The sequence below is a fragment of the Pseudopodoces humilis genome, chromosome 16 (genome assembly GCF_049639895.1).
Source record: "Pseudopodoces humilis isolate 2021_Gansu_Grassland_sample_001 chromosome 16, ASM4963989v1, whole genome shotgun sequence".
Lineage (NCBI taxonomy): Eukaryota > Metazoa > Chordata > Aves > Passeriformes > Paridae > Pseudopodoces > Pseudopodoces humilis.
The window spans coordinates 13,941,888-13,957,811 of record NC_142215.1 but is presented as its reverse complement, the minus strand read 5'-3'; the positions used below and the strand labels follow the sequence as shown (position 1 = coordinate 13,957,811).

At 42.7% G+C, this 15,924-nt stretch overlaps 2 protein-coding genes across 3 annotated transcripts in view; one reads left to right on the top strand and one right to left on the bottom strand.

Moving 5' to 3' along the window:
- MINDY2 (MINDY lysine 48 deubiquitinase 2) overlaps window positions 1-1,800 on the bottom strand; it is a 28,439-nt gene extending 26,639 nt beyond the window's left edge. For both annotated transcript variants that reach the window (XR_015773924.1, XM_088062916.1), the window contains exon 1: window positions 1,141-1,800. Coding sequence is in view for 1 of the 2 variants with exons in the window: in XM_088062916.1 (XP_087919042.1) it covers window positions 1,141-1,800 (660 nt within the window). In the remaining variant the exon portion in view is untranslated. The remainder of the gene's footprint in view (window positions 1-1,140) is intronic.
- Window positions 1,801-3,360: 1,560 nt separating this feature from the next.
- Window positions 3,361-15,924, top strand: part of ADAM10 (ADAM metallopeptidase domain 10) — a 41,754-nt gene continuing 29,190 nt past the window's right edge. The window contains exons 1-2 of the mRNA XM_005521464.3: window positions 3,361-3,625; window positions 11,848-11,998. Of these exons, the coding sequence (XP_005521521.1) occupies window positions 3,571-3,625; window positions 11,848-11,998 (206 nt within the window). The 5' untranslated portion in view covers window positions 3,361-3,570. The remainder of the gene's footprint in view (window positions 3,626-11,847; window positions 11,999-15,924) is intronic.

Below are 15,924 nucleotides of genomic sequence, written 5' to 3'. Positions count from 1 at the left end.
TGTTTTGCAATGCACACAAAATCCTTGTTTTGCAATGCACACAAAATCCTTGTTTTGCAATGCACACAAACTTTCTGCTTTCCTCCAACAGATACTCCCTTCACACAGACATGTTAATAACTGCATTATACCTCATATTTAAATTACTTAAAAGTTTGTAAAAAAAATAATTTTAAGACTACAGTAAGTCTACATCGGTTATGGAGCACAAGAACTTCCAGGTCTCAAAGCTGTACTTGATCACTACCTGATCTATTCACTAATTGAAATACAATCGATACTGTGTAACTGTATGAATGTGTCACTATTACTCAGGCAGTTATTTGTACAAATCCATATTTTGTACAAATCTGCATTCTGTACAACTCTACATACACTTTATTATATGAAACTTCCAAAAATATCACCTATGTGCTCAGTGCTACAAATAGTAATCTTTACTTACTAGAAATCTGTACCCATCTGCAAACTATTAGATACTGTATATTGTTCAGGTTAGTAAACATCAGCTAGATATTTTATTTCTGTTTTAAGACAACAACAAAATAAGTCCATATACGACAGCAGCATCTAAGTAGTATATTGGCAACATACTATACAGCAGTGTGTATTTTCCAAGTTCTATATGTGAGACGTGTTTAACAACAGAAATAAGCCTGTGTATTTCTCGAAAGAATCACGGAATGGTTTGGGTTGAAAGAGACCTGAAAGACCACCAAGTTCCAACCCCTCTGCCATGGGCAGGGACACCTTTTACAAAGGCCACGTTTCCCCGCGACTCAGCCAACCCGGCACTGGACACTGGCAGGGAAGGGGCATCCACAGGTTCCCGGGTTCCACAGAGCAACATGTACCAGCGCCTCATCACCCTCATGGGAAACTATTTTTTATCTTGTATCTAAACTTGCCCTCCGCTAGTTTAAAGCCATTCCCCCTTGCCCTATCGCCGCATGCCCTTGTCAGAAGTTCCTCTCCAGGGTTCTCGATAATGTCCTCGTCCTGAACAGCACAAACTTCCCGCGGTGCCCTCAGGCCGCCCTGGCCCAGGAGCCCCGAACGCCGCGGCGCCACACGAGCCGCCGGCGCTGCCCGAGCGGCACCGCCCGCCCGGCCCCGCCATGGCGCCCGCCCGCCCGGTACCTTCCAGGCCAGGAGCAGCACGTTCATGATGGCCAGCAACGGACAGGGGCCGTTCTCGTTCTGGGTGATGACCGGCGTGTTCTCCTCCTTCCAGCGGACCCACTTGATGTGATAGACCGACTGCCCCGGGAAGCGCTCCTTGGAAGCGGAGAGGAGCTGGGAGCCCGCCGCCGGCCTATCCCCTTCGGGCTCCGGGGCCGGGCCCCCCAAGGAGGCCCCCGCCACCACCGCCTCGTCGGCGTCGCTGTTGAGCTCGGAGCTGCTCGGGCAGCAGGAGTGCAGGTTGGAGAAGGACTCCAGCGAGTCCAGGCTGCGGGACTCCTCCCCCGGCGGGCTGGGAGCGCCGCTGCTCCCGGAGCCGGCTCCCGCGGGACCGCTCTCCGAGGCGGGCGCCGCTCCGGGACTCTCCGGCACCGCCAGCCCCACGCTGTCCGCCGCCGCACCACCCTCCACGGCCCGGGAGGGGGACGCGGTCCGAGGGGCCGCGGCGGGAGCGGGGGCCGGCGGAGGGGAAGGGCTGCGCCGTCCGCCGCCCTCCTCGGCCTCACTGCAGCCGCCCTCGCCCGCCGCCGCTTCTCCCAGGCGGAGCCGGCTGGCAGCGCCCCCGCCGCCCGTCTGCAGCGAGCCCGGGGGCGGCGGGGGCTGCGCCAGGCTCTCCATGCCCGGCCCGGCCGCTCCGCTCTCTATTGGCACCGCAGCGGCTGCGCCTCCGCCTGCAGCGCCTGCGACGCCATCACAGCAGCGGCGCCGGCTCCGCCCCGCCGGGGACGTGCGGGCGGGGGGAGCGGCCGCGGGTCACGGCGGGGCCCGGGGCGGGGGGGCCCCGGGGCGGGGCGGCAGCGGGAAGGGGAGGGAAACAGGTGAATCCGACTCTCCCAAGGGTGCTCGGTGCCTTTCCTTGCGGTTTCTTAGACAGTCGTACTATAAAAAATACGGCTCTGATGAGTATAATAGATAAGCCGGACAATTTGAATAGACTAATTGAAGGAGAGGAAATTTAGGTTATACATTAGGAAGAAAGTCTTTACTGTGAGGGTGGTGAGGCACTGGCACAGGTTGCATAGAGAGGCTGCAGATGCCCCATCCCTGGAAGCTTTCAGGTCCAGCTTGGATAAGGCCTTGAGCAACCTGGCCTAGTAGGAGGCTTCCCTGTCCATGGCAGGGGCCTGGAAGTAAATGTTCCCTAAGATCCATTCCAACCCCTTAACATTCTGTGATTCTGTAAGAATTAATGCGTGTGTATTTATTCAGACTTTATCCCAATGAACTGCTGCTCTCCCTACAGAAATCTTTAGCTTTTACTCACAAATTTTAAATAGTCTTGGGATGATAAGGATTTATCCTCTCATTTTATTCTCAGCAGCACTCTAATTTCAACTCTGTAAACACTTGAATCAACTTCTGCAGCCTTACCTGAGGTACATTCACTGTAATCTCATGTTCTGTGTGCATTTCCATAACCCCTTTTCTCACCTGTATCAGTGTTCAGAGGGAAGTTGGTTCTGACATAGCAATAGGAATGGAAAAGCACAAATATAAAGAGCTGACAATAAACTGAGAAATTTGGCACAAATCCTAATCTATTTATAGATTTATTTATATATAAAAAATAAATCTCTGAGATGGCACAGTTGATGGAAGAATTAGCATAAGGACAAACAAGAGAGGAACATTTTTTTCAGATGTCTCATATTTATATTTCCATGGGAGGATTTTCCTGTACCCTTGAGGTTGTTCAAGACAGCCTTAGAATGGCAAGTCCCTGTTCAGTGGGGACACTGCAACACTTCACAACATGTAGAACATCGGGAGAAGTCAGTGACCTAAAAACTCTGAAAATAAATTCGTTTATGCAAAGAAAACGTGTATCTGGTAAGGGGATGAAGGAAACCAGAGTAAAAACTCTAAAAATAAGTCAGTTTTCTGCAAGGAAAAGCCACGTATCCACTAAGGGGACAAAGGCCCGCGCGTTGTGCTCGTACTTCGGTGCGGCGACTGGTCCGAAGCCCCGTCCCGGGGCGCGCCGGAAGCGGCCGGGCAGGCCCCGCCCCTCACTCGGGCCCGCCCCTGGGCGTGTCCCTGCGGAGCCGCCCCTTCCGCCGGGCCCAGCCCCTTGCGCGTGGGGCGGGGCGGGGCGTTCCGCGCGCTCTGGGCGTGTCCCGCGGCCCCGCCCCCCCGGCGGCGTCTGGCGCGCGCGCGGGCGGAGGGAGCGGCGGCGCGCGGAGCGGAGGGAGAGGGGCCAGCGCTGCCGGGAGAGCCGCCGAGCCCGGCCGATCCGCGGCCGTTCCGTGGGCGGGAACAGACCCCCGGAGCGGCGGCGGACAAAGCGGAGGGAGGCGCCCAGCTCGCCCCTCCCCATCCCGCCCGGCGCCGGTCTGGGGCGGATGTGCCGTGGGTAGGCGGCGGCGGCGGGGCCTGCGCCCGGCGGAGATGGATCTGGCGGGGACGATAATCCTGCTGTGCTCCTGCGCGGCGGGCGCTGGAGGTGAGGAGCCGCCTGGCCTCGCGGGGCCCTGGTTTAGGGTCGTCTCCCTTCCTCCCTCTCTCTTTCTCCCTCTCTCTCTCTCCCTCTCCCTCTTCCTCTTCTGTCTCCGCCGCTCGGGGCCGGGGGTGGCGGGCCCCGCTCTCCGGAGCGCCCCGGCCTCAGGGCCGCGGCTGGGCCACCAGCTGGGCTCCCCGCTCCGCCCGCCGCTTCATCCCGCCCGGGCCTCTCCCCCGCCGCCCGGGGCCGGCCTGGTGCCCCTGCCCCCGCCCCGGGACTTTCCCCGCCGAGGACCGGGTCAGTTGCTCTCCGCTCTTCTTCCTCCTCGGGTCCTTCTCTCTTCGCTCGGCTGTGTTTGTTTTCCCCTCTCGGCTCCGCTTCCGTCCCTCGGGACTTCCCGCCCGGTCCCGGTGGCCGCTTCTCTCTCCCTTCCCCTCGCCCTCGCCGCCGCTTCTCTCTCCCCGAAACCAGGAAGCACGGGCAGGCGGAAAGTTCAGCTTAAGGAAATAAAAGACGAGCTCGGGTTCTTCCCTAAGTGTGACCGTGACTTCCAGGAGGGTCTCGCCTCTCCCAGGTCGGGGCAAAACTCGCCTGTGTTTATGGAGACATGTAACTGTATCGGCTCCCGTTAGGAGTTGTTCCTCGGCATTAGGAACTGGGCGGTTTCTCCACTGCACCTGGTAATGTTTAATTGATCAAGTCACGACAGGGAAAATAGTTTCGACTTTGTACAGAAAAAGGGTTTCGGGAAGGGTGGACTTGGGAGGGTGTTTCTAGAGAAGTGTGGGTGGAACAGCTGATAGAGACTTGTTTCCTCTGTTTCATTTAGCACCTCTCCGATTTATCTGGGCTCTGCCTCTGTGTGCATCGATATGTGGGTTTATTAACAAAGAAGCTAGCGCTAAATGCTGGTGTTTCACACATTCTCAAAAAGTAACATCAAACTATGGGAAACTTAAGTAGGTTGTTCCTCTGGCTAAGCTGTGAGATAAAAAGCAGGGTGATTTTCATGGTCAGAAATCATCCCGTTATTTATATGATTAGGAGTGGGATACACAAAAGAATTAAGTTTTTCTTAGTAAATTATTGTAAGGTGTAGATATACTTCACACTTAATTGTTGGCATATTTTCAAGGTCTCTTTGTTTTCTGAACTAAATGGTGCTGGCACAGAACTAACTCAAAATAATTCATTAACCAGTTGTGAGGGTTGTTTTCACTGTTTAATTCCAGGCAAGCAGTTGTGTCTTAAAAATCGTAGTAAACATGTAAAGTACAGTCTCTAGACATATAGAAGAAAGTTTGTGAAATGTATTTCAGAAATTCTTGTTATTTTTTTTTGAGAGGAGAATGGGCACCTTCAATGTTTCTGGGCACCTCACTAGCAGGTGGCAGAAGTGCATGTCTTTGGTGTGTAGCAGTGCAAGTAAATCTTTAAAGAAAGATTAATAATGCTGGATAGAAATCTAGTGATAATGCCAATACACATCTCTAAAATATCCAGTAGAAGTTTTTTGGTAAAAGTTTGAATGTAATTGTGAAAGATTTGCCATAGTTCTATGTTAAATTACAAACAGCCTTTTAAGTTTAGGAGGGTCTATTTTGCATTCGCATTTCTAGAATTTCTTACGTACTGTAAATGTTTTTATTTATTGAAAAATAGGATTTTGTATATTTTTCCTTCTGAGCAGGCATAATAATATCTGATAATATCATTAATATCTGTGGACAGGGAAAGTTCATGATTTTTAAAGAAGTTACTGTGAGAGCAGTGCAAACTGGAAAGAACTGAAAAGAGTCCAACAATTTATATTTCATTTATGTGTAGTGCATCTGGCATCATTAATTTTACACAGATCTTGAAGCTAAGTTACTTTTATCTGTATCTGGTTTTAAGCCACATATATATTAGACAGTAATAATTTTGGAAATTTCATTAATCTGCACTTTAAAAATAATTAGGGATTTGTATGTTTGGTCTAAGATTGGAGTATTTTTACAGGATACTTGAGTTTGAACTCTTTCAGAATCATACAAGACTTTGTGCCTGTGCACTGTGCAGGCACTCTACATATTCTCTGGTAATAGTGTTTAGATATTAAGGTATAGATTAAGAGAACCAACTGTTACATTAGCTCACAGCTAAGTATGAATCACAAAATCAACTTTTAAAAAATGGTACAGCATAAGTTGGATGGTTTATTTGACGTTTAGTGAAATCTTTGTTTTGTTTAAAAATATATATTTTCTGTTGTGGTTCATAAAATTTTGTGAGGGGAATGCAATCAAAAACAACCAGTAGTGCTGCTGCACTGGTGAAATGTATTGTAGTGTCTGTCTTGGGCTGCTTCATAGCTTTTGGTAGGTTATGTCTGTGTGGTTAAAGCAGACATTATCAGAAGTTTGGCCAAATGGGCCCAGAAATATTCTTGGTCAGGTTCTGGTATAAGATCACTTCTAGTGTGCTCCTCTTCTTTCTTTGCTTCCACTACGCGTAAATATTACCTTCATAAAACCAGTGGTCCAGCAGGTCAGTTTGACTACTGTTTGAATAGTATAAGAAGGAAAAGCCACACCATTTATTTTGTTCTCTTTCTGTTAGTAATTAGGGAAACCTAGAATTTAGTATCTGGTATATGGTGTCCACTTGACATAAGGTATATGTACCTTGACTTTTAAGAATTCTTTCGTATAAAAGTGAATCTTGGCGTTTTCCCCAATACCTCTGGAATTGCTTGGCTTAAGGGATCTATTCACTTACCGGTGCTGTCATGAATTTTGATGCGTGTGAAGTGGTATTTAAGTTGGGTAATATTATTGGCAGCTTTTTGTAGCATGCTTTGCTGCATGCGATGAAGATGCATACTGGTATATTAATGAGTACTTAATTATCCATACATAGTGATGTTAGTAGAGGAATGGAAATAACTAATTTAACCGCCTACCTAAGAGTCATTAAAAAAAAAAGGGGGAAAGGGCAATAGCAAACACAGAGAAGAACTATTGAGGCCTCTGACAAGCTTGGATTTAACAAGAGTGACCATGCTTTAGCCAGGCTGATCAAATGCTGAATATCATTGCAAATCTGTGATAACTAGTTTGTTGTCACTGGTACAATATGCTCTTTTTATATTGCTAGGACTTCCAAGTTGTATCTTAGTGTCTTGCGCTGCTGGATATTGAACTGCCTATTTCCCAGTGAACATGGGAGAAATTCTGCTTTTTTTCTGGACACATGGGGGAGTTGTGGGAAGGTATTTTTGAACTATCAGCATCTGAGTGTTTTAGTTGTGTTCTTGCTTTAAATTGAGAAGAACAGTAGCCTTCATAAATATGGCAGCACTCAGCCTCCAGCATTTGTTTGAAGTTTAAAATAAAAACATTATGGTTGAGACAGTGTCTAGTCAAGACAGCTGTCAGATGGTTGTTTCAGAAATGCCTATGGTAATTAAAAATAAATAAAATCAGGTGTTTAGGTTGTTGCTTTGAAATACTGTTGCCCAAAACCCTCAGACTGCAGTTTGTTTATATGTTTAGAGGATCCAAAGGTTCATTTTTGCAGTATGGAAGAGCCACTGTACTGAGTTACTGCTGTCTGGTGGTCCTGCCCCAGCCATGCACTCCCACCTCTCCTCCTGGCATGAGAAGTCAATCCAAAGAAAAAAAAAATCAATCAGTTCCTGCCAGATGTGTAACTAGAGTTGCTTTATTGAGCAAACCCAGGCCTGATGGGGAAGAACTGGGACTTTCACAGGGTAGAGAGGAAGAGGGTCAATAAAAAGCAGACATCTGCTTGCACTGGTGTTGCTGTTCTGTCTGACCGTGCCCTAAACTGAGGCCTGAGTGAAGGGAAATGGTCCTGACTTGACTTCTTGATTACATGTTTTTCTTTCACCTAAAACTCACTTGACCAGAAGAAGGGAATATTTTTTCAGCTGAACCTAGTGCCAGTGCAAGGGAAGAATGGAAACAGAGTAGATGTAAAAGGGTAGGGCCTGCCCTTCTGCTGGCAGTTTTGAAACAACAGCCTGAATAAATTCTTTGGAGAAATCCAAGTCAGGAGGTATATGGTAGAATTTCTGGCTTGCTAAATCAGGATGCAGTATATATTCTTCAATGTCCCATGTAAAGCGAGCGTTTTGTAAGATAGATAAATCTATGTAGAAAACAACTTGAGGCAAAAGTTGCTTTGATTATCTTAATTAAAATGATAATAATAATTCTCTACGAGATGTTTATCACATGCTGGCATCTTAAATCTGCAAAGTAGCGATGATGCTGTAATAAGACTTGTCTGGTGAGTTAGCTTGGCTTCTGAGCAATTTCTGATATTCTATCTGTGCTTTTTTTCCACCCCACTAACAAACTTGAGTTGTGCTTGAACTATTTGCATTTGTCATGCAAATCTTAAGCTGAGTGGTTTAATGCAAGCTTCATCTTTTAGAACAGTGCATGTTTGATTTATCCTCTTATGGGAAGTTAACTGTTATTCTCTTTGACAATAATGTGTATAAAATTAATAGATATTTATATTTACATGCGTAAACTTTCAGTACTGTTTATTAGTAGTCATTTTTTTTGTGCATGGAGCTATCTTCCATAAAAATTTTATCCAGAATATTCACAGACACTGAGATTAGTCTGAGCAGCCTGTAATTCTTCAGGCCTTGCTCCTTGAAGATGGGGATGACATTTGTCAGGAACTCCCCTCTATAACAGTAGCTCTTCAGAAGGGTGATGGAAGCCATGAAATGGGTGTCAGGCAGCCCCCTCAGCACTCCTGGAGGCATCCCATCTGATCCCGTGGACTTCTTTATTTCCAGGTGGCTGAAGAATTCCTTTGCTCATTTCATCTGCTGTAGGTGCCGCTTCTCTCCTGCAGACTGGAAGGGTTTGTCTGGGGGGAGAAGCTCTTCATGGTTTTCTCTGGGGAAATTACTTACCAGGGAATCACTTAGCACATACCAGCAAGCAATGGTTACATGTATTTGTTCTCCTTGTGCCAGGGAGCTTACAGCTAAAATCACATGGATGATCCAATTTAGCTTTTGCATAATGCTGGTTAGAAGGTGAGAGTACATGTCTCAAACTCCATACCTGTCCAGTGGGATTTGTTTGTTCACAGTAACAACAACTGTGGATACTTTACAGCTCTCTGGGGATCCTGAAGAGTTGTGTATCCGCATACACAAAACATCTTTCACAAGGACTGCCACAATGAGACATTTGCCTAAATGCTCTGCTGGTTTCTGTTTAAAGTCCTTCCGGGTATTTGGTTCTAAGCCAGTGAGAGTAAAGCTTCATTCCTGCAAGGAATTTGTCATAGGAAATGCCACATCTAGTTTAGCAAGTCTTCATAAGACTATACTGTCAAGTTCAAACTCCATCCCCTTGTCAGTCTCTGATGTCAGTACCCTAAAGGGTTTTTGTCTCCTAGCTTAGTGTTTAGGTGAAGTGTAATGTTGTTTTATTCCACCAGATTGCCTGGAAAGGCATCACGCTGCCTTTGTTTAGTTGATGGCAACATGACACATGGAATTTGTACAGCAGTTCCCATAAACTACATTTAGGTGTTTATGGCTCGGTGTTTCTTACTGCAGGCTTCCTGATTGTATCCTTAATTGAAAAGATCTTTGTCAGGCAATCTTTGTTAAAAAAACCCAAACCCCGAGTTCTTCATTTACAGAAAATAACAGCAGTAGTTTGTAACAGAGGTTGGGATCTGGTATGTGCTATCATAATGATTTCTTGGGGTGATTCTTCTAGATTCTGTGATAGACTTCTTCCTTTTTGATGCAGTCTGCTAATTACAGAAACTGGAGCCAGCAGTTTGTCCTGCCTCATGCATCTCAGTCGAGTTTTCTTTCCAGATTAATGAATTTTTGCCTCAGAATCCTCTATAGATTCTTGTGTTACCAAGGTTGAGTTACTTTGTTTTTTATTAAGCTGCCTTTGTGAAGAAGATAATAGGTAGCTGGTTTGATTAGAAGGAGAGTGTGATCATTTGCAGACTTTGAATGCTGTAGCCATGTTGATAGCTTCTGTAGAATGTAGAGGCTTCTGGAAGTGAAACTGTTTATTTTGAAGCCTTAAAGCCCTTTTTGGAGAAGCTATAATGCTCTAGGTGGCATGCAGCTGCTCTGCTTAAGCAAGAAGAGAGCAGCAGGAGTGTTTGTGTTAAGTGTTTGCTGTGAGAGTACTTAAAACATAAGGAGTTCTTTAAGTTTTGGAGAAAGGGAAAAGAAAGTGATGTTTCCCTGTGTGATCATACCAAGTGTATTAATTTTTTTTTAAGAAAGATTTTTCCTTAAAACCCTCTCTGCTTTTCCGTAGCAGAGAAAACAGTTATAAAACTTCTAATGTCAGTGGTCTTTGCTGTCTTGTCACAGTAATTAGCACTTAAAAACTATTCTTTGTGACTCAGTTAAATGCTGTCTCTCATCTTTTCACGTGGTCATGAGACCTGGATCGAGTGCCAAGTGTTACTGGGTCTTCAGTAAGTTGTCACACTTAAATTTTTTTTTCTGGGTGCCTGAAGCTGTTCAAAGCATTATCTTTCAGTACTGAGAGGAAAAATGGTCTGTAACAATTTAAGGAGTACATTGTTAAAAGCTTCTTACCCCAGAAAATTTAAAGATTATTCTGAAGCACAGAAATTTACACATTCTCTGCAGTGTACTTACTCTCTAGTTTTGATTAAGTTCTTGAAGTGAGTTATTAATATTGTATTCTAGATTCAGGTTCTTTTAACAATTAAAATTTTTAAGTTTTAGCCCATCTCAGTTAATTTTAAAGGTTGTTTTCTTTAGTGTTGACACTTCTGGGTCATAAACCTGGAATTGGAAAGCATGTATCTGTAGTCAGGCACATGTATCTTGTGCATGGTCTCAGGCCAATCTGGTTTGGTTTATAGAAGTTCTTGGGTTATAGGAGGTGTTATGGTTCATTTTGGAATGATTATATTGGAAATGATGAGAGAAACAACAGATACAGACAAGATCCTGCATCCTCAGAACTCCTGCTAGTTACTGAAACTTTGTGGTGGTCCTGTGTCTTACTGGGATTAGAATTAATGTAGACTTTCTCAAACCACACATTTTAAACATTTTAAGACTCTTTTCTTTCTGCAAAGCTGAATGAGAATGGACATGTATTTTGAGACTAAGAGTGAGAGGAAATTAAAATGAAGTTTTTTTATTAGCCTGTATTTGCAGGTAACAATGAAGAGTCAACATTTGCAGAAGCCTACAGTATTGTGAGGAAATTCAAATGTGATTTCTCTGCAGTACAGCATTAATTGAAGTTTAAACAGATACAGCAATATCATCTTGTGCACATGGCTGATAAATGCAAGCAATGCATTTGAAAGTATTAGTTTATTTGGTCATCCTTTTAGCTATCTGAAGAAAAATATCACATGTAGTCCCTGAGAATTCACATTTTGGTTGGTCTGAAGTTAAATTGATTATGAGATACTAATTTTTCTTCTTGCATAATTCAGAGTTCTAGTTTTCTCCACAAGTTGTAGTCTGGGTTTTTAGTGATTGTTGTCTCTTTCTGCATCAGGATAGGAGGGTCAAAATCTTCACCATTTTCTGCCATGAACTCACATTAACATGAGCATAAATATTACCCTAGAAGGAATTGTGCAAAATAGACTGAACTGAATCTGTATCTCTGGAGACACGTTTTAATAAAACTTTTCCATGTGGTAGAACATTCCATGTGATACAAAATGTGTTTCTAGGTGGTATGATTTGCTCTTAATTTCCCTGGATATTTCACATATAGAATACAAACATTCTGAGTAGATACCGTGGTGTCATGACTGCAGAGTGAAGCTGGAAGCACAATTTCAGGGAACCTGAAAAAGGATAATCAGCTGTTGCACTTATTTTGAATCAGGAGTGCCTTTCTGAAACATCTCTCAAGCATTCCTGTTGACAGTGATGTAGTTTGTATTGTGGGGTAGTTTTGGAGTAAATGAACTATTCTTGTTTTGATTGAAGTTCAAGTAGAAGATGCTTTCCAAGGTCCATCTGATGCATTTGTAGCTTGTGTGTGTCGTGTCTGTGGGACTGGAGTAGAATGAATTTGATGTGTACAAAGGAGAAAAATAAGTTAAAGTGGATATAATGTGGAATTTGGGTCCTTGTTACTAACTGCTTTGCACCACAGGTCTGCCATGCCTGGTAGTATGGCTATAACCTTGTCTCTGTTTTTCAGCCCAATATGGAAATCCTCTAAATAAGTACATTAGACACTATGAAGGACTGTCCTACGATGTGGATTTGTTACACCAAAAACACCAGCGTGCCAAAAGAGCAGTATCACATGAAGAGCAGTTCTTGCGCCTTGATTTTCATGCTCACGGAAGGTTAGTGTTATTCTAAAGGTATTTGCTTTAAATATTTCATTCATATGTGTTTTAATTGTAGTGAAATGTAAAGGATTAAATACAACCACCAGAGGAACATTAGCTAGAATACACTACATTCCACTGTTTACAGTTTCTGTGAAGTATTTTCTCTCATGTCCAGTTGAGGTATGAAATTGTTACTGCAAGCACTTCTTCAAACATCTAACTATTAATAAACTTTGAAGCTTAAATAATGGAATCATACTCGAAACAGAATGGTAGTTGATTATGAGCTTATAATGCATTTTTGTGTTGCATATAGGTTTGTTTGGTTTTTTCTTTGTAGTTTTGTTTTTTTTCAAGAATTGTGCCAAACTGCATGAGGAGATTTAATTGAGACAAAGTAACATTTCAGATTGCATACAAAGCTACAAAATAGGCCAAAAAATGTTCTGTTTTGTGTGTATTGGTGTTATCTGATTTTTTGTGCTACTATGAAATACAGAAATTATTTGACATGGGGAAAGATGATTACTGTTACAAGACATGCTTTGCCTTGCATTTAACACATAAGATCTAAAACAGAAGTTAGGTATTCAGTGTGACCAACTGAAGTATAATTTGTAGGTTTTCACTTAGGAAGATCTCATTGCAATTTAGAATTGCCTGCTTTTTGTATGACCCAGGAGAAACAGGAAGAAAGTTAAAATATTTGTACCTGTACCTTAGTTTCTATGACTCCCTCATTTGAAGCACCATTCTCTTAATATATTTCAGAAATGTGTAATGCCCTTGTATTTCTTGTTATTTTAGTTACAATTTAAGTACTTGGAACTTGATAAACAATTGTTAGACATACGTAGATAAAAAAGAAGTTTAACAAAAAAAATGTAAACCCAAGTCTCCTGAATCTGTTTGGGATATTGTTTTGGTTTTGTGCCAGGTTGTCATTTCTTCAGAGAATGAAGTCTTGTTCCTGGAGGTTTATGATGTAAAGACTGAATATCAGTGCATGTTCCCAGGTCATCATTAGGGTTGTACTTCTAAATACAATACTAATTCTAAATGCTTTAGAACTACAACCCAAGTCCTGAATTTGAAGTTCTGTCCTTAAAACCATATTTTCAAGTGTGCTTTTTAGTCCAAGGAAATTCATTGTTTAAATAAGAGTCATAGTGCTGCTGTCTCTGCTGTCACTGGCAGTCTCTAGTTTTCCGTATTAAATTGTTCCAATAAACAAGACTGCATAGTAGAATGCTTCAGAGGTTCCTCACAGTATAAAGCTCTCTACTTTTAAATCTCCAGCAAGATTTCCAGACAGTGAAGTTGAGTCTAATGCTGCCACTTCTTAGCTGCAGGCTGGTGGATAATTTAGACTTACTGAAGTGTGCACTGCTGCAGAGAGAAACAGGCTTGAGCACATTCCCAGCATCATCCTTGTGCTAACACTGCTGGTGTTAAAGCCATGCAAGGAATAGCATCTGTCTAAAAATTATTTGGAAAAAAAAAATCAGTGTGATTTGCAGGTGTGATAGAAGAAGGATAAGACCATTCTTTATGGGAGCAGGCCACATTTCAGGCCACTTGAGCAGGTTCATCTTGTCATTGGTAAAGATCCCATAATAATCTCTTTTGTAAGAGAACTGCTAGCTTAGCCTCTGAGCTCTCTTTGTGGTCTGAGGGTGGGTTGAAAATCCTTATCCTGTAAAAATGGTAGTTGCACGTAGGATAATGAGGTCTAAAAAAAATTTCCTCTCTTACTTCACAGAGAAAGACCAGACTTTAAGTCAATCAGGTTTATAAATATTTTGATAACACCTACTGTTAATCATGAAGAAAAATGTTGGTGTTTATATGTGGAATTGATCCCTAATCCCTATGGTTTGAGGCACAAATCCATCATTAACTGAGGAGGCTGATTGGAAACTGACTGTAAGGTCAAACTGGTCCATAATTTAGGATTTTGATCCTAAATTTAGGATTTTGATTTAAATTTAGGATTTTTGTCCTGTGGCACATCTAACACTTCCTGACAAAGAGAGGGTAGTTGGCAGGATGTAAATTTAGTCCAAAGTTCCTGTTAATCATTTTGGATGTGTTCTTACAAAATATTTTCATTTTGCTTTAAATATGAATTAGGAAGGATCAAGTGAATTGGGGTTTGCTTCACAAAGTTTGTTTGTTTGCTTTGAAGGTGTGTAGCAGTTTGAGAAGCTGTATAAATAGGATTGGCTTTTTGCAGTTGCAGCTGGTTTATTGTGAATAACTAAGTGATTTATGTCATCACTGAGAAGGACAAAAGTCAAAACTTTCTATCAAGTATTCGAGTTACTTTGTGTGAAGGTAGGGAATAAAGCTTTTGTAAAACACTTGAACTATTTAGATATAGGCCGTGGACTTTTAAAGTGCTGTGAAAGGTGGTGAAACTTAAAGGCATTCAGTCAACAAGAGAGTTGAGATTCTGAAAATTTATACCTGATCTTTTTTGAATGGCCTTTTACCAGATGGTCCCTTAGGGTTTGTCCAGGTGTGGTGGTTTATTGGCACACAGCTGTCCAACTTGCATCCCCTTAATCTAATAAATATAGTAAGCAACTTCTACTTATGAGGATTGAAATGACAGTCTTGTATTTTGATTTGGATTCTGATGAAATGGCTGCATTTTGTAGCCAGGAAACAATGGAAAAGCTGTCCTAATATTTACTGCCGTTCTCTGCTGGCAGCAGCCAGTGAAGCTGGGCCACAGCAGTTCTTAGGCTGTGTCTCTGTGACCAGTTGGAACTTCTAAACTTAATCTTTCGGTGTGTGCCAAAGGAAGCACCTGCTGCTCACGTGGCCAATCAAGATGGGAAAATGCTTTGGCTGCTTATTTTCAGTGAGGTTAATTGGTTCTTCTGTTCAGTGTAGAGGCAAATTTGCTGTAAGAAGAGAGAGTGCAGAACTAAGCAGCAGTGGTGGGAGGGAGGATGGAGTACCAGCCTTTTCAGTGGCAGTGCTGACATATGCCAGATAAGCATTCATCAAACTTACAGTTTCATTGTCCAGAAAACGGCTGGCAGCTACCAGTATTTTAGGATTGTGTAAGTAGCATCTGTTCTTTTCAGTAGGCTGTTTGGATTTAAGAATTGTATCTCATAGTACCCTTCTGTAGAAAAAGAAAAAAAATAAAAACACAGTTTAAATATTACATATTTATAGCAAGGTAAAGGGACCATTTAACTATGGGCTAATAGTTTAATAATGAAATAGATACTGAAATGATGGAATTAAGCCCAAAGCTATGTTTTTTCACACCAAACTCGGTAATTCTGCAAATGAATTTATAGTATACCATCACTGAGAAACCTTCTCTGTTTAACTTTCATCTGAAAGTTAGATGCCACAATATACTACTCAGAATAGAAATTTTTCAAAATCTTTGTTGTTTGGTAATATAAAATACAGCTTGTTATGGTAAATGCATTGAACTAGACTGAACCAGCCACACTATTCAATGCTGAAATACTAACTTGGTAGGATAATTAAAATAGTTGAAACTTAGCTACAAATCCTTGTTAATTCTTTTTAATAATAAACGGTGTATTAGATTAATTGGCATTATTGCTTCCCCAGTGGTACAGAATGTGCTTATTTCTATAACTCTTCAACTTGGAAGGAAATGATCCTGGTTGTGTATCAGAGCTCTTCCAACTTTCGGTTCATATTGAGTGTTCTAGTCTGAGTTAATTTAAGGTGCCCTTTGAGATCAGGGAAGGCTCACACAATGCACAGTATTAATACCAGGAACTTGGTTAATATAAAACAGTTTTTGAACTGACCCCACAGCCCCTTCTCTCTAAAAAGCAAAACACAGCACAGACACGCTCCCCAAAATACTTGGATTGATTCAAAGAAAAACAATGCCTTTGGCATTGGCTTGAGATACAGTGAAGCATTTTAAATAG